Raw genomic sequence first — 21,524 nt, forward strand, 5'->3', positions numbered from 1 at the left:
AGTTGGTTATGGTGTATGTTGGAGTAAAATTTGGGTTTAGTGCTCATCGTCGATAGGTGTTAGATAAATGAATGTGAATTCCAAATTGCTATGTTTAATATTTGTTAATTGTATGATAATACAAGTCTGTAAATAAAGTTATCGAAATTTTTAATGTTGAATTTCTATCCGAGCCAAATATAATATTGATACTTTTGGCAACTACTGATGTGAAACAATAAACCAAAATATTGGAGCACATTTGATGGTGCGTGGAATACATTTTTGGATTGCATCCATATTATTCGAGACCGCAGCGAAATACATTGCTTTTGTAATCACACAACATAAAATGATTCCAAAATTTATTTAAAGCACATATTTCATTATGGAAGTTGAAGATGTTTCTTTCTATTAAATATTTTACTTAAAACAGGTTTCAGAATATTTCTCGTATATAAATATAACATATAGTTTGGTTTTATTTCGAGACTATTTTGGACACACGCAGGCTTGTGTGCCTTTGCATCTTTTATCCACGAAATCAAGAAGTCGTAATACGCCACACATTGCCTCCCTTGCAGTGGGTATGATATCTTCTCTGGGTAGGAGAAATCTATGTTCTTTGCCTCTCAATTCTATCATGTATGAAAAGGGTATGTTCGCCACCCCATAGCTCCAATCGACGCTGGTGCCGGCTGAGAAGTACATGAGATCCTTTGTACTGCCAACCTTGTAAGTATGCCCACTGGCTTCGAAAATAGCCTGAAAAAATATATGGTTTATATATTAATATTGATATCACATCTATTACATCTAGACCTGCTATGAATCTTATTTAAAGATACAATCCTAAAAGTCTATTGCTTCTAAATAAAGCGTAACATAAGATTGTAGGATAATGTTTGTTTGTTTGTTATTTCTTCAAAAATAGGTTTATATTGCAAAACCTTACTTATTAATTGCACAGTTATTTCATTTGTATTCAAAGATTTCTTATCTACTAATATAGTATAAATTTGTGATCGAATCTGTAACTCTTACAAAGATTAAAATGAGTATACATTTTTGATAGGAGCTTTTTTATCTTAATTAGCATTGAATAAATTCACAGCTAACGGCTCTTCCATCCAATTATCTACTCGATTAAGGATTCATTAAAGGACATAAGTGTTTCTTTAAATTAGAGTAATTAAGGCAGAAACCTTGGCCATAGCGGTCCCTCCTTCAAGTAATTCGACATAATCGGGACAAGGGTCGGCTGTATAGCCCCAGGGGAAGATTATCACCTCTCCGTAGCTGTGAAATGAGATGAACACCTTGAAATTTGTCCCGCTGTGCAGGATTGTGCGCTGCGGACAAGGAAGAATAACTGCATTATCAGACTTACACTGATGTGGGAACCATTTGGCATCATCACTTATGTTTTGCATCTTAAAATTGTTTGTACTTTCTACATTTAATTCTTGTTTTGATGCCAAATGAAGGTATTGGTATTGGTCTGGTATTGGTCATGTCAGGTTCTCATGTGAATCAAATACAATAAAAGAAAAAACTTTCACAGATCACTACAGTGGTATCAAAATAAGGTTTATGGTTATAAATAAGTCCTAATGAATAATCACATTTATGAAGGCTATCTATCTATATGTTTTATAAGGTTTTTGTAAATTATACCCAATTACACGCGCTCCCAGAGCACACACCAATAGTCGCCACTAATAAGCCCCGTATCCTATATCTCACCTTTCCCAGTTCATTCAATTTTTTCCACATTCCTTATTTTTAATTTTGTATTTTGCAGACGTCTGCGCAAATATTCATAGACGGGGATAACCGATTACCATTAGGCGAACCACCTCGGTTGCCCTCTATACATAAAAATCTCATTTACAATAGTACTACAGTGGAAATCACAACATTATATAATATAAGTAATACCTTAACAGCTGCCGTTTCCGGCTCCGAAAACGCTTTCGGGCCTCGGAAAAATATATTTCCGGGATCATCGGAGGAGCCTTCTTCGCCTTTTTCGCCCCATCCGTAACTGATTTGGTAATATGAAAAGAAATATTATTCAAATTAATAATACAGTGAAACCTGGCTAAGTGAGACATCAAGGGACCTGCAATGTCGTTTCACTTATAGAGGTATTCCACTTACCCAGTGTCTCAGATATACAGGTATAAATAAATATCTGTCTCATTTACAGAGGGTTCCATTAATAGAGGTCTCTTCGCGTATCTTCCCACTTTCATAAACGAATATTAACTTCAGTTTTTCACGTAATGATAACGATTGTAGCTTTCGTTTTGACATTTTTCAAATAAACATTTGTATGATAGTAAAGTGAAACTAAAACTGAAGCTAATTGAAGGTCAAAATTTGTACTTACGTACTTGAAATTACGTGTGGACTTTGTGGGTAGAATAAGAATGAGTAAACAAACAATGTTATCTCAGTTACAGAGGTTTATGCATATAAAATTTACTCGCTGTCTCAATTATAGAGGTAACTATGATGATAAATCAAAAGAACAAATCCCAGATATAGAGGTTTACCTCGTCCCACTAACAGAGGTAATTCAGTGCCAAAGTGTTGGGACCTCAGCATGAGTTCCAGTTACGGAGGTTTCTCACTTATCCAGGTCCCACTTAACCAAGTTTTACTGTACAACGATTTTGTTTTATATAGAAAAGCTATATTACTTTATAATAATTTTCATTCTTTAATAATTTTTTAAAAATTAATTTTCTGCCCATAGCTTTCCCGTAGTCAAAATAAATGTCCGCGTTTAACCGCGGTAAAGTAGCAGGCTACTTTATAGATGCCTATTTCCAAACAACAAGCATAATAACAGATTAGACAGACAATCAAACAAATACACTATCGTAACTAAAATTTTAGTAAGGATAGAAAAGTTTATATTATAAATGTTAGAAATGACATTTTTATAATATAGTCTTCTCTATATATTTAGTTTAATATTGAGTAATCTTAAGCCATACCATACACGATAATACATGTACAATCAAAAGCAGCAGTAGCTGTGCAGTGGTGGCTCAGTGGTGAGAACCTCGGACTTCAAAATCGTTAAGTCGGGGTTCGAGACCGGGCGAGCGTGCAGGAAATAAATTGATTTTTCAATTTATCTACGCATGTAGATAACATCACCGCTGCTCACGGTGAAGTAAAACATCGTGAGGAAACCGGCATGTCCGAGAATCAAAAGTGACATCTGTCAACCCGCACTTGGCCAGCGTGGTGGATTATGGCCTGATCCCTTATAGGAGGACTGTGTCCCAGCAGTGGGAACATATATGGGCTGATGATGATGATATGTACAATAATAATAACACACCTAAAGTTCCTGTTGAGATCCACACCTACACATTCACCGTACTGTGCTCTATTTTTTCTCCACATACGATCATGTGTATGCGTATATTCGTAGCCATCTGGATTTAAGACTGGTAAAATATACCTAGAAAAAATGAGACAAGAATTAGAAATGTTACCTCGGTATTAATTCAATTCATTAAACATTTTTGTTTATAAATCATCTTTTAGTTATATAAACTATTCAACTTTTAACTTAAAAATTATGACTTCTGCATTGGTATTTTCGTAGTAAATGGGTCTGAATTCATCAATTACAAACAATTTGTGTCTAAAATGGTGTTTTTTTAAATATCCATTTACATTCTTGTTAATCAAGCTTTAATGGCTGAAAAGTCATCCTAAAGGTGCATCCACACGGAAGTTAGAATGCTCAAAAATCGAATAAATAGAGATATTTGTAAACTCACCAATCTTTACTCGTCACACTCTCAGAGTACTCATGGAAATTCCTCACAATCTGGTTGGCGATGTAAGTGACAACCGCAGTGGTGATCCACTCACGCGGGTGGATGGTGCCATCGATCCATACCCCTGTGTTACCCTTGGTTCCATTGGATATCTTTAGTAACTGGAATGGAATATCTTCTGTTTTATTTGTGCTTTTTTATTTCTTAATTACTTTTTTTATTCAGCTATGAAATGGATTATTGCCAATTCGGCTTAATTCATCCAAAATTTGTCAATGGTAAACGTCATTTAAAAGAGATCCAAATAATTCATGAAACAAAACTAATTTTAAGTCATCTAATTGCACACAAATGATAACAATAATTATACGAGCAATGTGACTTACCTTTATGTCTCTGTCTTCAGCAGATTTACCGATCACCATGACGCTACACAAGTATGGATACTCCTTTTGTAAATTATCCATCCACGTGTAGATTACATCCAAACGGTGGTAACTGTGCCAATCCATTGGTCGTACTTTTTATACAATTAAACAAAACACTCTAGTTAAAAAAATAAATAAAATTAAGGTGAAGGTTTGTTAGTCCTCGCAAACTAATTGACGACTAGTAGTTTTTAACATTTATAGCTGAACGTGTCAAGTTAGTGGTTACAGAATTAACACTGATTTCAATAATGGTTATGTAAGGTATCCTATAATCAGACTAATAAAATAATAACGTAATGTGTTTTTACATACTAATGTTTCTAAATACATTAACTGATTTAAAAGTTGGAGCACGTATTTATCTGGGTACAATTAATTTATGATTTAAATTAATTAGGTAAGTGATTTTGTTATTGCATTAATTAAGACAAAATCGATCGATTTTTACAAAAGACTAATAATATAATAATTGTAACGGAACTCTATTTGCATTATGGAGCATTAAGAAAATTAGTAATTATCAATGGCAATTAGCGTGATGTTCATATTTTACATTCACTCGCGTATCTTCTACAAACTATTATATGTGATTGATTTTTATCTATATCGTTTCTTACATGATATTTATTACGCCACTTCATAATAAGATTACTAAATACACATTCATAGCTTATCTGTTGTACCTGTAGCTGAATTCTTTACAAGTTTGTTGAGCACAGTGCCCTGTTCCTTCTCCACCATAATATCTACGTCACCCATAGCAATGGCGTATGGTATTTCTCTTTCGTGCAGCATGCTGGCCACCTGAGCGGCTCTAGGCCCTTCTACCATAACGTCCATGGTGCTGTGTTCTTCCTTCCAGATGTTTATTGCTGAATAATTGACGACGTGCATGTGTAGTGATTAAATTATTATTTATCAGATTTAGAACAAACTCAAATGCTACACGAGACGCACTAACCTTTCAATATATAAGGAACTATAAGAATTGGTTCACCTAGTTTAAAGTTCTAAGCTTATAGAACCGGAAAAGTAAAATCGTTTTGATAACCTCCTTCTTTTGAAGTTGGGTGGTAAAGAGTTGAGGAAGTTTAATGTTTTGATTTTTAATCTATAAGCTTAAATAATAAGTAAATGTGTTATTATATATAAGGATTTTTCTCTCTTGAAGTCGTTCCTGTTTCATATTTTTCATGTGTACAAATAAACACTTGCAATAATAATAAGAAATAATAATATGAGATTTATTTTATATTCACCTCCTGCAGAGTCGAGAGTCTTTACGAAAAATCTTTGCCCCTCATTAGTAAATCTTATTTCCCATACTTGGGTTCTGAAGTTTGGTGGTGCCACTGTGATAGTTATAAAATTCTTCTTTAATAAAATAAATATAAATAAAAATTTTCACAAATATCTTACTATTTTTTTACTTGTAATTTTGACTTTCAAGTGAGTGGTGACATTTTGAAACAACTTTTCGTATGTCATGCATATCGTCATATAAAATGAGTTTTTATAGGATCGCATAATTTAATATATGAGAAATAAATTTTTATTTAATTAAGTACTACCTTCACAAACACATCAAAAAATTGATTGTAGAAATACTTTAAATCTGCTCAAATCCTACTAATATCATAAATGCGAAAGTTTGTAAGGATGTGTGTGAGTTTGTTGCGCTTTCACGCAAAAACTGCTGGACCGATTGCAATGAAATTTCGTACGTAGATAGCTGGACAACTGGAATAACGTATAGGCAACTTTTATCCCGATATTTCCACTGGATACGGACTTACGCGGGTGAAACCGCGGGGCGCAGCTAGTATACCATAAAGCTAAAAATGTACGCCTTATAATTCAGGATGGCACATTTTATTATCCCTCGCGTCAACAAATTTCATGAGCGCCTGAACGCAGTTTAGGATTTCATGGCCCGTTTCTTCGATTTCTTCCTTTGGCAATTTGAACTTGTGCTTCTTGCTCCTCAGTTCTATCAGATAGCAATAGGGAATTTTTGCGGCACCGTAGCTCCAGTCATTGCTAGTCCCTGCTGCACCGTACAGAACATCTCTTGAAATACCGACTTTGTAGGTGTTACCATTGCAGTCATGGATAGCCTGTAAATTGAGATATTCCGTCTCTTAGATAGTAGGTTAAATATATGTCTGATATAGTATTTTCTTGCGTTCGATTTTACGAGATTATTATAATACTAGTAGTAAAATATACATTTAGAAATTAAAGATTTTAATTTGTGTATCTATGATATTTAGCATGTCCTTATGGAATGCTTTTTGCGTCTTCAGAAAATGAACCTTAAATTTTACTTAATAGACAGGCCATAGTGAATATTAGTAAAACTATATCGCAATATTTTTATTGTCCTGCAAAATTTTGACAAAAGCAATGAGAGATTTAAGAAAATGGAACAAGGAAAATATAAAATACTGTGTAATTTTTTTCTGGCTATCTTATTAGCTTGTTGGATTTAGGATAACCTTAGACATGACTGTAGCTCCTTCCAGCAAACGCACATAGTCCGGACACAGTTCGTCTCTGTACGCGAAGGGAAATAAAATAATTTGTCCATAGCTATGTAGGGTTATGTACACTTTGAATGTTATCCCACTTTTCGATAAGAAGTCCTGAAAAGTGATTAAATTGACTGATGTTGATAATCCTATATTCCACAACATTTATATTCTATATATAAGAGATATTGTCAATTTTAATTCCATTCATATGATGTATACATCCTTATAAGGTAACAAAACTTTATTTAGAGTGGTGCATTTTAAACTTTCAAACAAGTTATAAAATTATTTATTTCCAAACGAACGTCACAATAGGTTTTACAATTCAATAGACGTATCATTAAACTAATAGCCTTTATACAGTTCTAGTACGTATCGCCACAAGTTCAACGTCCACTGTTTTTAACAAGCACGCACATTAAACGAGTATCTAGTACATTAATTAAATGCAACAGAGTGATATAAAACCAATGCAGTGAAATTGATTTACGACTAAATCCTGTTTGCAGTTTAATCTCGGCGTCCAGTGGCGATGACACGATTTTGGTATCAACATCACATTACAGCCAAATGATGCCGGATTTACATTTACCTAGCGACGTGGCAGACTTTATTACTACGTTGTTGCAACGCTGTGATCATATAATTATAATGAAATGGCGGCTTTGTACATTGTATATAGAGTAAAGCAAATATTGGTGCAGCGAACTGTATCGATTTCGTCTTTATTTATAAATGATAGCGTTACCTGTATTTAATTATGTGAAAATGAATGTTTATGGTATACGAGACGAGTTTCATTGAGTGTTAAAGAAGTAATTGTTAATATTATTATTTGTCAACGGGCTTTAAACTAAGAAAATTGAAATAATTTATTTTGTTGATAAATATTTCGGGTTAAATTAAATGTTAGTTATGGTGATGTCTATTACCTTACATTAGTTTTTATCGCGTAGGAGAAAGGAGACACGCGGCAGGAACGAGCCCGAGCTACATACGTATACGTTCGGGGCTGCCTCGCGTATGTTTTATTAACGTTTTAAAATAACTATAATATTTACTACTATTGAGATGTTGTTGAAATTTTTTGCCTTTTACTACGAGATCAAAGGCGTTGTACAATTATATGTTTTCTCTTAATACTGCGGTCACGGGTAGAGTATATCAAAATTCAAGCTAACATACCCTCATTGCACTGGACTCTGGTTCTGAGAAAGGCTCAGGGCCGCGATAAAATGAATTGGCCGGGTTGTCCGATGATCCTTTTCCCCCCCATCCGAAACTGAAAGTATACGTAATTAACAGAATCTGAGCTTGCAGATAAATAATTAGAAACTATATTTCAACACGAACTCGAAAAGTGTGTATTTGTTTTAGTCCTATTTAAGATTTCATGACTCTACGAAAGCAAAAATCGTATTATTTTAAGTTGCTGTAGACGTTTTTAACATCTATTCTCATACAAGATTTAGTAAGCATTGTTGCCACTTGATGAAACTGCATTGTAGGGTTTAATTTTTTTTTAATAAGTATGATAACGACATATAAGTCGCTTATTGGACGAATTAATATAACGTACCTAAAATTTCTATTCAAATCGACACCCAAACATTGGCCGCCGTGCCATGCTCTATTTTTCCTCCACATTCGGTCTACTGTATGGGAATACTCATATCCATCTGGGTTGACGACGGGAAGAAAATACCTTAAATACGGAAGTGTCATTATTACCTCGCTATTCATATTAAAAGTCCAAAGTTCACAAAGTAAATGCATACCAATCCTTATTTGTCACATAATCGGGTAGATTCTGAAAATTTCTCGCGATATGATTTGCGATATATGTAGCGACGGCTGGGGCAATCCACTCTCTTGCGTGGATACCTGCATCCATCCAAACACTAGCGTTGCTAGCATCACTGTTTGATACTTTTAGAATCTAGAACAGTTGCTGAGATAACTTAAAGGCGTGCACGTTCAATATGAAACAATTGATTTAGATAACAATTCACTAACACCTATTGCGGAAAAGATCTTTATAAAACGTAATTTTAAGACAAAATTTAAAACCAAAGAAAAGATATTGCGGCTCAAATTCTCACTGATTTCTTGGCTTTTTTTACCTTTAAATCTCTGCCCTCAAGAGATGAGCCAATGTATCCAACTGTGCATATTGACGGGTATCTAGATTCGAGTTCATCCATAAAGTTATGTATTACGCGTAAACGATGGTAGTTCTCCCAGTCCATTGGTTTACATGGTTCTTCTTTTGCTGCTTCTATAGCCAAAGATTATTGGCTCAGTAAATAAATTGTCATAAGTTATTTACTTTAAATCCTGCTAATATTATAAATGCGAAAGTTTGTAAGAATGTATGCGTGTTTGTTCCTCTTTCACGCAAAAACTACTGAATCGATTGCAATGAAATTTGGTACGTAGGCAGCTGAACAACTGGAATAACATGTAGGCAACTTTTTATCCCGATATTCCTACGGGATACGGACTTACGCGGGTGAAACCGCGGGGCGCAGCTAGGTATAAAATTAGAACATTGTACGTACTTGGCTCATTTCGTATTTTCAATTTAGGTTGGGATGTTCCCGTGCCTATTGTTTCATTATCAGCTTGTATGGGATTGCTGTGAACGATTTTCGACTTTGATTTCTCAGCATTCTGCACATCTTTCATAAGAATATTATCATGTTCATGAAAATTATAATGATCATCTGTATCTTGTTCGTTGCCTGCATCAGATGATGTAGTTACGATTGTATTATTATCAGATTCTTCACTGTCATTAAATATATAATATTTCATGCGTCGCCGTGAAAAATAACGTTTTGCTGGTGTTTCGTGGTAATATGATCCACTTGGTTTCATTTTTGTTCATTAAGTTTTATAATCTTGGGCGTGAGATATAGATCAATTTAATTTGTCATCTCAAACATTGTTTTTATAATGTCCATTATTTAATTGTTTTATGACTATAATTTAGATGATTTCGAAAGTAAACTGTTTGTATTTTTTATGTAATTAACTGTTTATATTATTTGTATACTGCATTATGGTTATCATAGTTAAAGATTAGGAAGAAATCTATTATCTATTTAATTTTACCCATATTAGGTAACAAAAAATTGCAATGGATTTAAACGTTTTTGATGGTTTTGGCCATATTTAGTGTTTCTATAAACATCATTGCTTAAACTGACATTGGCATTACGCTATTAGAGTCGAATATGTTGCTATTTAAAATTAATAAGACGATTTTAATTTTAAATTTAATTTCAACCATTAAAATTAGCGTAAACCTATTTGTTTATATATTTCCCAGCGTAGAGTAGAGCGTAGAGTTATTCATTTTTCCCACTTTTCTGGGAAAAGTGAATAACTCCATGGCCCATAGTAGTTTTCCCTATCAAAGTGTTATTTCTTTTTTGGATCCAAACTCCTTTCGAGTTTTATATATTTTATACAGGTGATATTTTATCTATTCGTCACATTTTAGAATCGTTATTACTAATTACTACTTACATTCTTTAAATTTGATAGAGTTATTGCCTTCTGACTAGTGGAACAACTATTTACGAAAACTTTATTAATAAATCGGCGATAGAGGATCAGTAAATTAAATAGTTTTTCGCATTTAATGTTAAGCCACGTCGACGGGCGACATTGAGGGCCGTAAGCAGCTTCTAATGAAAAACAAAGCAGGGTGTTCCCCCTATCCCCCACATTGGTATACCTACATTTAGCGACTAATTGCCGATCCCAGCAATTTATTTTTCTAGACCATTCCAATTTGAACTCTATTATCACGGAATAAGGATCATTCGGTATCCATTTAATCAAGCATACCGAAACCTCGATGGTTGTACTAAGGTTACTAGGAACGTAAATTAGACTTTTGTGTACTTCATTAATTTGCATTCTATGTGCTCGTTAGTTTGGTGTTTATTAAATTTCACTTATAAAGGTAATCTCATATAAAATTTAAATTTTATTCTCTAAGTAATTGGCTATAAACAACATCTAAAAGTAAAGAAAAAAGGCCAACGCGTGTTCGTGTTTTTTTAACTTGTGTGTTGTTTTAACTTATTGTTACGAACAAACGTTTTGATTGAGGTTCATGATGTACCATATTAATTTTATTTTATTTAATGGATTAAATTTTGTCCATTTGTCCACGAAGTTTGAAAGTCTAGGTCAATAAAGAATTAAAAATCTGAAACAAAAAGCTCGACTGAAAAATATCCAAAAGGCACCCGATAAATCTAACAAGCGGGTAACAAGCGTCGCAAGGGGAGGTGCAATTAAAAAGATAAACGCCTGTAAGACGAAGTCGAGGCGACATTCGGGTGGCGGGCGATGTTTGGGGTTGCCGTCTGGTTAGCGGCCTGCCATGAGTGCGGACTTACTGGGTGTTCTCAGTACTTTCTCGATTAGGTGTTATCAATAATTCAATTTTATTTAAAAAGCAGCAGATTTTTACCTTATTAAATGTACACTGGTGTATGGCCTATGTTTACTTTATGACCTATTATTTGAGCTTTGGTCTACGACTTACTCGTTAGTTACTATTAATACGAGACAATTCGTATTAATATTACAATGAATATACAACGTTTCGTTATAATGAAATCGAAATCATAATAGGGATAATAGGATTTTGATTTATTTTTTACACAAACGTCTAAACCATCGTCTCCATATAGATATTCTTTCATCCAAGTTCATGAACAGTTGTGGGACAATTAAGGTGAATACACCTGGATAATAATCCCGACTCTGCTCTGCAATTTACACGTGTATTTTATCATATCGTCTTGAAAATTACATGTATCTTAATATCGCGTGATTTCGCTTCGTATTGCGTTCGAGTAAACAATAGTAATTCTTTTTTCATTAAAAGGGAGTGCAACGTGGAGGGTAGTCACAGAGCCGTTTACTGAAAATATCTGATTACATCTAATTATCGAGCGAGCGATGCTTAGCGCCTTAGCTCGTTGAGCCTCTTCTTGATTACATGGCTATTGTTTGTGTAAGTACTCCATATTCGGATTAACTTTACCCTTTTAGACTAAGGCTCAAAATAAACTAAATATCCGCAATGATTATAATATTGTAATATTTATTAGAAAGGCAGATTTACGTTTTATAATGTTGTTATTTTTACTGACATCATTGTAATAATTTTAAATATCCATTCAGTTATAAGTTTTCAGAATTTTTCATAAGGTATTCCTGATATTGTAGAGGAAAGGTTTTTTTTTAATGTAAATCCTACATTATGTATGACATGTGATAACACGAGTAAACTTTTTTATAATATTGTGCTAATAAACTAATAACAATACTTGCAACTTTTTTGATTGTATGTCAAATTTCGAAGGAATATTTGAACGCCAAATGTTGGTCAAACCTTTGTCAAAATTTCAATGTGGCGAAAATCATTTTTCTACTCTAAAATTTTCATAAAATCTAGCCAAAGTGGCACTTAAGACTACTAGGTATCAAGTATGGGATGTAAAATGTCTGAAAGAAGGCCAAAGGACATTCTTAAAGAGCCTAGACACCAAAGGCTGTGAGTTAACGTTTTTGTTTTAATAAGAACATATTGTTTCTCCAGATATTGGGTCTTTACCTGTGTTTCTTAGTGAATATAGAACCAGAAATGTATAAAAGGGACGAAAAGTTCTTTCAGTTACCATTCCTTGACAAATTAATGGTTTTAAATGTACAATATTGTTCGATGGTCATTGAATCTTTATTCGAGTCAGACTCTCTACGCTTGGTGAATCGTTCTCAATTTAATTGACACAGAGAAATAATACTCGTAATATATGTTATATTTACAGCTATATCAATATGCAAGGAACGCAAAACCGCTGTAGATATAATGGTAGAAGGAAGTAGAGTGTTGCAAATAGAAAAAATGTTAAGAGACAGGAATATACTGTTCGAAGTGACATCTACCGATATTGTGCGACCAAGGAGCCCCATGGGTTCCATCACTTCAAGACAATCGAAATCACCACAGAGTATGTATTTAGTGCTTGTTTTGATTTTTTTTTAAGATCAATCAATAATTAATTCTAAAAAAACGACGTATAGTGACTTTGATCCAGTATCTTTAATAATAAAGTGGGCATCAGTGGCGTAGCTATCATACTGGGCATAAGCATTATAAGTTATGATTGGACTTCTACAATCTATCATTTATTAATTATTACTGTTATAGTCTCATTATGGCTGTGTACTTTGCGATTCTACTTAGATTAGGAATGTCAACGACTTATAAGTGTCAATTTGAAGGCGAAGATCATTTGAAAAATACCATTGATTTATAAATATACTAGTTCGGCGAACACGGTATCTTCCGCGTAATGAAAGGTAAAGGTAGACAGACCCGGAACTTTCCCCGCACAGTTCTCGTTCCCCTGGGATTTTCGGGACAAAAGCTATCCAATGTAATTTCTCGGGTTTCTTTTCCAAATTTCTTCCAAATTGGTTAAGCCTTTTGCGTTATAAATAGTGTAACTAACACAACTTTCTTTTATATCCTATATAGAAGAAATTTTTAAATTTAGGCCTATCTCTTTGTATTTCAATCATAGTATATTTCATTTAACTGAACACCTATGACGTCACAAAATTGTGCAGTGTCGTTCCTATCCTTCGTCGAATCGCATAGTATTTCACGTAATACATCTATTATAATGAAAATACATAGTTTTAAAGTATTTGCTATATAAGATGACAGTGTTATCTAAACTACACGTATTTTGTAAGTTCCATTTTCAGAACGCATGTTTGACTGGAAAGATTATTATCCCCTGCACATGGTGTATAATTTCATGGAAAATTTGGAATCGCAGTTTCCGTCCACGTGTACGGTCAGTAGTATCGGCCGTTCCATAGAAGGGAGAGAAATAAAAGTTAGCTGATTTACATATTTCGTTTGTGACGTGTATTTCGAGAGAGAAAATCATTGTAAATTGTTAAAAGATGTTGAAAATTTCTAACAGTGACGCGAGCAATACGGGCGTGTGGTTGGACGCGACGATACATGCGCGAGAGTGGATCAGTACGTCGGTTATCACGTACATAGCTGATCATATTGCTAGGAATTTTAACAATCTTCCGAAAAGCATCACGAATAAGGATTGGTAAGTAATAGTAATTTGATATCGTTTAGTTTTTGCATCACAAAAACTTTAGTTTTTTGCTCCATAAACTTCCTTTATTTTACAAGATTAATAGTTACTTAGGCCCTACATTCTTTAGCATTACGTGATTCGACCGGACGAGTAAACTGTCTGAGACCGATTCTCCTTTATTATGACTGGCGGAATGAGAGATTTCAGTTATCCATTAAGAACATTTCATCTTTCAGCTTTCATGTCGCAATAACAATTTAAAAAATATTATTGAGTGATCAAAATTTATTTTTCATTAGGTTTTTTGTTCCTGTTGTGAACCCAGATGGTTACTATCACTCGCACACACAAGACAGAATGTGGCGCAAGAGTAGAGCACGGGTCGATAACACTATTGTTGGTGTGGACCTTAATAGAAATTTTGGGTAAAGTAATGATAGATGATAACATTTACTCATTCGCATATCTTATCTTACTAATATTTTAAATGCGAGTAGTTTGTAAGGATGTGTGTGCGTTTGTTGGTCTTTCACGCAAAAACTACTAAACCGATTGCAATGAAATTTGGTACATAGACAGTTGGACAACTGGAATAACATATAGGCAACTTTTTATCCCGATATTCCTATAAGACACGGACTTACGCGGGTGAAACCGCGGGTTGCAGCTAGTTTTGTATAAATTTCAACAATTAAGAGTCACATTGTAGACTCAAAACCGAATTGGTAGAAATAACCATAATTTTGAACATTTTTTTGTGAAATGATTCTTTCTTTTTATATAACCTAACATTTCTATTTATATTTATATGACAGATACAATTGGGGAAGGTGCGGTCCTGAATGTTCGTCTGGGGACCCTTATCACCAAAACTTTCGTGGCGTGGAGCCTTTTTCAGAGCCGGAATCAGCCGCTGTTAAGGTGAATTTTTTAATTTGACTTTCTTATTATGTTTTTTGAATATAAGAAAATTAATTAAAACATTATTCATATAATTTTATTTAATTTCAATGTCATTGATCATACAGTGCCATCATGGCCATCTTAACGAGGTAAGATATGGTAAAGTTTTCATATCTTAAAGCGAAAATAATATCTTCTATTAGTTATCATCTGCCTCCATTTACTATAATGTAATAAACTGGACATGTACATTATGTGCCTTAGAATTTTTTCTGTATAAAAATGGAACTTATTTTCTTGCTATAAGCTTGAATATTGTATGCCAGGATCTAATATTGTACTCCAGTACGCCGTTCAAGATCTTCCTGACATTTCACGCATACAGCGAAGTTATATCGTTTCCATGGTGCTTCACGGCAGAGCCATGCGCCGATTATGTTCATTTGTTGGAAGGTGGCACTGCTATGGCGAAGGTAAAGAATTCTTTTTATTCGTTAGATCATATTATTAGTTTCCATGTTGCATGTAGATCATGTCGAAATGCTCGGTTTTATGTGTTGGTAATTGTAAGAAATCTGGCTGTCCATATTTAAAATAGCCCGATAAAATTTATATGGTTAAAATGATGCAATTAATTGAAGGTATTTAAGAAAAAAAAATATATATTTATTGCAATGTTATTTTTTTTTTAATTTTATTATAGAGTAACAACGTTATTTATGGGTTGAAATTATTATTCTAATGACAAATGTTTAAACTAATAATGCTGACTTTTTTGCTTATAAATAACACATGTACATTTATTTATTTATACCCACATTATATAAAAATATCATGAGTTAGTAATAATAAGTTAAAAATTTTCTTTGTTATCGCTTAATTTTATATTTTTTATATTTCAGGCCATATTTGAAACGAATGGACGTATGTATAAAGTAGGTAATTTTAAAGACCTAATGTACCTTGCTGCGGGAACGAGTATCGATTGGAGCTATGGAACTGCTCACATACCATTCTCATACCTCGTGGAGTTGCGGAGCAAGGAGCACAAATTTCTTCTACCCAAAGAGGAGATCATGGACTGTTGTCACGAAGTGCTCAATGGCGTCAAGGCTTTAGCGGACTATGTGGATCAGAAAAAGTGTTTAAATTGTACGATGTTTTCGAAGAAAAGTTCTTGAATGTTTATTTGTATGCTTTTAGATTTTATACATATTATAAATCATAAAATAAAAAAAATGTAAATTTTTTAAGTCATTTAATATACATAATACATTTGTTAGTATACACGATAAAATATTTTATACAGCAGTGTAACATAGTAGTATACAACATTTTCACTCAATGTTTCTTTTTAAATGTCGCTTTTCTTGTCTTCGTTCGTTCGATAAACTCCATCAAATTTTTCACAGCATTCCAAATTTCCAAGCAGGTCTCGCTTATTTGATCCTTAGGTAATCGGAACCGGTGTTTCTTGCTTCTGAGTTCTACCATGAAGGAATATGGTATCTTTGCTATAGCATAACTCCAGTCTATGCTGGTACCACAGGCAAAATATGTGAGATCCTTCGTGCTGCCCACCTTGTAAATCATCCCTGAGGTATCATAAATTGCCTGAAAATGACATGCAAGAAATGTTTTCACTATATTTTGATTGATCTAGTATGAACCAGTAGCAGAATAAATAGGAAATATTTGCAATTTTCTATTTCTTATTACACGTTAAATTTGCTACATAACAAGCACTGGCACCTTACATACATTATTTTTAGGTTTTTAATTTGAGAAAGACAACAACGAAACACAAGCATCTTGCAGACCTGCACAGACCTCACACATATACATTTTCGCCCATCCTTCGTCGGTAGAGGTGCGGGTGCTGGCCAAACTCACCGTAATTGGCTTACAAAACTTATTGTCAAGTTATAATCTGTATTTGTACGCATATGGGTGTTGTTTAATCGTTAATAGAACTCATGGGAGTACGTGATCGCTATGCGACAAAGTCCTTTAAACAATAAAGAGAAAAAAAAACTATCATAGTAGAATTTTCTGACCCAATATGAACTAGAAACATGACCTAAGTAGATGGTTAATTTTCATTCGACTCAGTACATTTTAAACATGTGTGCTCAAGCAATGAAAAAACTAGTCTACGATCTCTTACGCGAGTACCCTTGCCATCGACGTGCCGGCCTCCAACAAATGCAGGTAGTCAGGGCACGTCTCACACTTGTATCCCCACGGGAATATTATCAGCTCGAAGTAGCTGTGGAAGGACAGGAACACTTTGAACGGAGAGGAGGCGCCTAGTATTGTGTCCTGGAATGAGACAGTTAAAGAATTAAACAAGAAAGGTTTGGCAAATCCAAAATTGCTCAACTCATACTTTCCATTAACAACGACATATTCGTTCAATGGAAAGAAGCAAATATTTGCTAATTACAGATTTTCATTAATAACTATGTAACGACACTACTTTTGATAACGGTTATCAATTCTCCGCATAGTATATCGCTTACCTAAAGCTAATAATGTTGGATGGTGTCTTGTATCATTTATTAGAACAGTGATATTTATCTGATACATTGAATGCTGAATGAAATGCTTTTATTATTGAATTAATTCTGTATAATTGAAAATTTTCATAACATGTATGACATAATATGTACACAGGAGTGGAAATAAAGGTATCTATAACAACTTGATGAACTTGACTTAAATTTAATTTAATATTTATCTTTTATTCTAACATACTTTTTCTATTACGTGACATAATTTGAAAGAAATTGCATTAAATTCAGCAGACTAACCAATGCATAAATATTTAAAAAGTAATTCAAGACAATGACAAAAAGAATTTAAAATGCTATATTAAATCGTAAATATTCTTACTTACTCTGACGGCGGCCGTTTCTGGCTCTGAGAAGGGCGCTGGGCCCCGGTAGAACACGTTACTTGGATCACCTGATGACCCTTGGTCTCCGTTATTGCCCCAACCATAACTAAAATAAAATGATTAGACATAAACTACCGTACCGACCGACCTTATATTCAACGAGAACTACACGTGACCACATTATAAGAAGAAAACGTTTCGAAAACTACATCCCATAATACAAACAAGCATTTTTGTCGCTTTTACCAACTAGTACTAGGAAGAAAAAAAAGCATAAGCTTATGGTTATGTTCATTAAAGAATCTTCACAAATAAAGCCGGAACGTACTCTAGAAATGAAAAATAACATACGTAGTAATACGTACATAAGCCTTATAATCATTGAATATCATTCAAAAAATAACCTAAAATTCCTATTAAGATCGACGCCCACACACTCGCCCTCGTAGCAAGCTCTGTTTTTCCTCCACATGCGATCACGTGTATGTGTGTACTCATAGCCGTCAGGATTCAACACGGGAACAATGTACCTGACACGTAATAAAGTGGTTCAAAATATTTGATTGGTTATCGCGTATTTTTATACGTACGTCTGGAGCAGTGGGGCTTATTTTTAGATTACGTAAGTCATGATGGGGGTTGTTTTGGAGACATATTGTTGGAACATGTAATGTGAGCTTGGAGAATCGCTATTTTAATAAATACTGTAGATATTTTTATGTGAGTTTATATGCATACTTGGAAAAGGCGGGAGTTGGTTTATTTGTACGTTGTTATTATAATCTCAATGGTGACATGGTAATTATTCACGTGTGTTTGTTACTCGTTTACACAAAAACGACTAAACCGATTGCAATGAAATTTGGTACGTGGACAGCTGGACATCTGGAATAACATATAGCCAACTTTTTATCCCGATATTCCTACGGGTTGCGGACTTACGCGGGTAAAACCGCGGGGCGCAGCTAGTATTCTATAAGGAAAAAAAGAATTGTATTACTCAAAGAATCTATAAAGTTTCGTGTAATTTAAAGGTTATATCTTACCAATCCTTATTTGTAATAGATGTGGAATGATGGTGAAAGTTTCTCACTATAACATCAGCTAGATATGTCACTACAGCAGTGCTTATCCACTCCCGTGAGTGTATGGACGCGTCGAGCCACACAGACGTGTTAGTTGCATCGCTGTTTGATATTTTCAGCATCTGAATAATAAACACGAGTTTATATATGTCTTTTACTCTCTTTCCCTAACATTTTCCACTTTATAAAGTTTTGAATACTGACATTTTTGTCCTAACTTTAGATATTATTAACACCATGACATACATGCTGATGGAATACTAATTATATTATAAACTTTTAGTGTATTGGAATGTATGTGCGTATGTTTCAATTTATAAACGGAGCAGTTAACTGTTTAAGCAAAGGCATATTTTAGATATTGGAGAAGAATATATAATAAATAAATAATTATAACATTGTTACTTTTCATTAGCATGCCGATGAATTACTCATATATAATAACATAAAATACAAGTCCCTAATCACTAAATCGACTACTAATCGACGCCTCCTTGGTACATTGGTAAACGCGTGAGCGTAGAACCGAGGGGTCCTGGCTTCGATTCCCGGTGAGGACAATAAAAAAAATGTCTCGGTCTGGCAGGACACAGAAGGCTGATCACCTATTTGTCCATAAAGAAAATCGATCAGTGAAACAGATGTATATCATCTGCCCCATACCCCAGTACACGGGACGTCACTTTTTAATCACTAAATTACAATGAATGTTCATGGACAATTTCTTTAGTGCTTGCATGTTCTACAATTCTGAATGATAATAATGCATATTAATATCGGTTTACCTTGATATCCCTGCCTTCCACAGATTTTCCAATGACAGAAACGGTACATATTGCGGGATAGTCTCTTTCTAAATCATCCATGAATGAATATATAACGCTTAACTTGTGATATCGTTTCCAGTTCATCAATTTTACTGCAACGATTATGTACAATATCATAATAGTCAATGATAAAATGGTGACGATACAAAGATACTAATAATTTATTTTATTGCATTTGTAATTAGTATTAAATATTATCCTGAAATGTCTACGCAATTACGTGACAACAAAAAGGAATGTAAATTAAAAATATTATTGAACAAGTAAAACCAGATGAAAAGCAACACATATTTTTAAGAATATCGTTACGTAATAAACAAGTCATGCAAATCTGGATATAATGGTTACATATAATGGATCCTTTAAAACGTTCATACCTCGTCTCTTTTTCATTTTTTGTGTTGGTATTATAATGTGCTTCAGTCCGCTGCTAAGAGATGTACGTAGCGTAGCAGCGCTATGGACCTTTTTACCTAAAAAAATAAAAATAAAATGCATTATTTTTTATATCTATGAATTGATATGTGATGTGGTGAATACACTAGACCTATTGGACAGCCAACGTTATCGATGTGAATTTTATCCCACACAAATTTAAATAAATTGGTCTTTGATAACATTTTGTTCAACCAATTAGTTGGGAACCTTTTACATTCAAACACTTCACACATTATATAATTACGCTTGTGTATCAAAATGTTTTTATTATTGAGCTTTGTGAGTTTAAAATAAATTCAACACCCAGAAAAGCCCATCGTTGTGATTAATACGATTGTATTAAAAATTACATTTTTTATATATTTACCTTTATTACGTGAACATTTTGTTTGGGTTCCTGACTCGGATTTTCTTTTATCTTCATCATTAGAACTTACATCATCATCCAAAAGGTCAATTGTATTGGAATACCCTGCGTCGCCTGAATAGAGCGCCATAATATTTATATTTAATTAATTTTATAAATAATATTAATCCGTTACATTTAAAATCTTTTCTTTAATCTATATTAGATCTGCTTTCAAAATTCTTAATATAAAAGTCTCTAAAAATAATTGTATCAGGTAAGATAAATAAAACTAAAATTTTGTTTAGAAAATACTGCTGGTCTAAATGCAGGCAGTGACGAAATGCCAGACTACGGCGACGTGACTTGTCATATTCTTTGCTTAATCGCAGATTATTAATGCGACATGTTACAAAAAGGTTTTATTATAATTGTTTGTTATGCTCAATGGTCAAATCGTCAAAATAAAAGTATATTGCAGCCGCTAAATATAATTGCAATTAAAATATCTTTACATTTATCGCAACTCATATTTCAATGTGTGTTTTAGCGATGTTTTCAAAACCGAACGAGGTTTACAATTGGGCCGATGTTTGGCGTTTGTTACTCGATAAATCCGTAAGTTTACAACCGATTCTTTTATGTTTGATTGGATGTTGTTTATTGGACCTGTTTTAGAATATGGAGTACCTCCCTTCCTCTAGGTCGGCGATTCATTGTATAGAAAATTACAATTTGCCATGAATTTGTCTTTTTTTGAATAGACGATAATATCTCATCATATCTAATTGGGCCGATGTTTGGCGTTTGTTACTCGATAAATCCGTAAGTTTACAACCGATTCTTTTATGTTTGATTGGACGTTGTTTATTGGACCTGTTTTAGAATATGGAGTACCTCCCTTCCTCTAGGTCGGCGATTCATTGTATAGAAAATTAAAATTTGTCATGAATTTGTCTTTTTTTTTTGAATAGACAACAATGTCTCATCATATCTATTAAGTCTATTTTAATTATCTTTAACATTCTATGCAGAACATTTATTTGCCAGGTCGAGTAGATATAAGCTACGCTTCTTTTCTGAGTAATTGAAAGCTTCTGAAAGAAAGGACAT

General features: G+C 33.7%; 4 protein-coding genes across 4 annotated transcripts; 1 reads left to right on the plus strand and 3 right to left on the minus strand.

Moving 5' to 3' along the window:
• Positions 1 to 471: 471 nt before the first annotated feature.
• On the minus strand, positions 472 to 5,059 carry LOC119840026 (carboxypeptidase B-like). Its single transcript, XM_038366519.1, has 7 exons — positions 4,903 to 5,059; positions 4,175 to 4,308; positions 3,789 to 3,949; positions 3,341 to 3,463; positions 1,921 to 2,026; positions 1,185 to 1,331; positions 472 to 744 (listed from the first exon to the last, which is right to left on the minus strand). Exons 1-7 carry the CDS (start codon positions 5,057 to 5,059, stop codon positions 472 to 474), a joined length of 1,101 nt encoding a protein of 366 aa, XP_038222447.1.
• Positions 5,060 to 6,069: 1,010 nt separating this feature from the next.
• LOC119840189 (carboxypeptidase B-like) lies at positions 6,070 to 9,874 on the minus strand. Its single transcript, XM_038366701.1, has 8 exons — positions 9,871 to 9,874; positions 9,315 to 9,497; positions 8,877 to 9,031; positions 8,532 to 8,692; positions 8,333 to 8,458; positions 7,939 to 8,035; positions 6,718 to 6,864; positions 6,070 to 6,336 (listed from the first exon to the last, which is right to left on the minus strand). Exons 1-8 carry the CDS (start codon positions 9,872 to 9,874, stop codon positions 6,070 to 6,072), a joined length of 1,140 nt encoding a protein of 379 aa, XP_038222629.1.
• A 2,288-nt stretch (positions 9,875 to 12,162) lies between these two features.
• On the plus strand, positions 12,163 to 15,997 carry LOC119840190 (carboxypeptidase B-like). The gene is given in 8 exon segments (XM_038366703.1): positions 12,163 to 12,337; positions 12,612 to 12,794; positions 13,558 to 13,691; positions 13,762 to 13,922; positions 14,213 to 14,338; positions 14,729 to 14,834; positions 15,143 to 15,289; positions 15,719 to 15,997. Coding segments are annotated over 8 exon segments (1,311 nt in total).
• Positions 15,998 to 16,157: 160 nt separating this feature from the next.
• LOC119840191 (carboxypeptidase B-like) lies at positions 16,158 to 20,562 on the minus strand. Its single transcript, XM_038366704.1, has 8 exons — positions 20,433 to 20,562; positions 20,005 to 20,100; positions 19,586 to 19,719; positions 18,762 to 18,922; positions 18,120 to 18,245; positions 17,716 to 17,821; positions 16,992 to 17,138; positions 16,158 to 16,430 (listed from the first exon to the last, which is right to left on the minus strand). The coding sequence occupies exons 1-8, from the start codon at positions 20,560 to 20,562 to the stop codon at positions 16,158 to 16,160; spliced, it is 1,173 nt and encodes a 390-aa protein (XP_038222632.1).
• Positions 20,563 to 21,524: the final 962 nt, after the last annotated feature.

This window comes from Zerene cesonia, chromosome 5, assembly GCF_012273895.1.
Source record: "Zerene cesonia ecotype Mississippi chromosome 5, Zerene_cesonia_1.1, whole genome shotgun sequence".
Classification (NCBI taxonomy): domain Eukaryota; kingdom Metazoa; phylum Arthropoda; class Insecta; order Lepidoptera; family Pieridae; genus Zerene; species Zerene cesonia.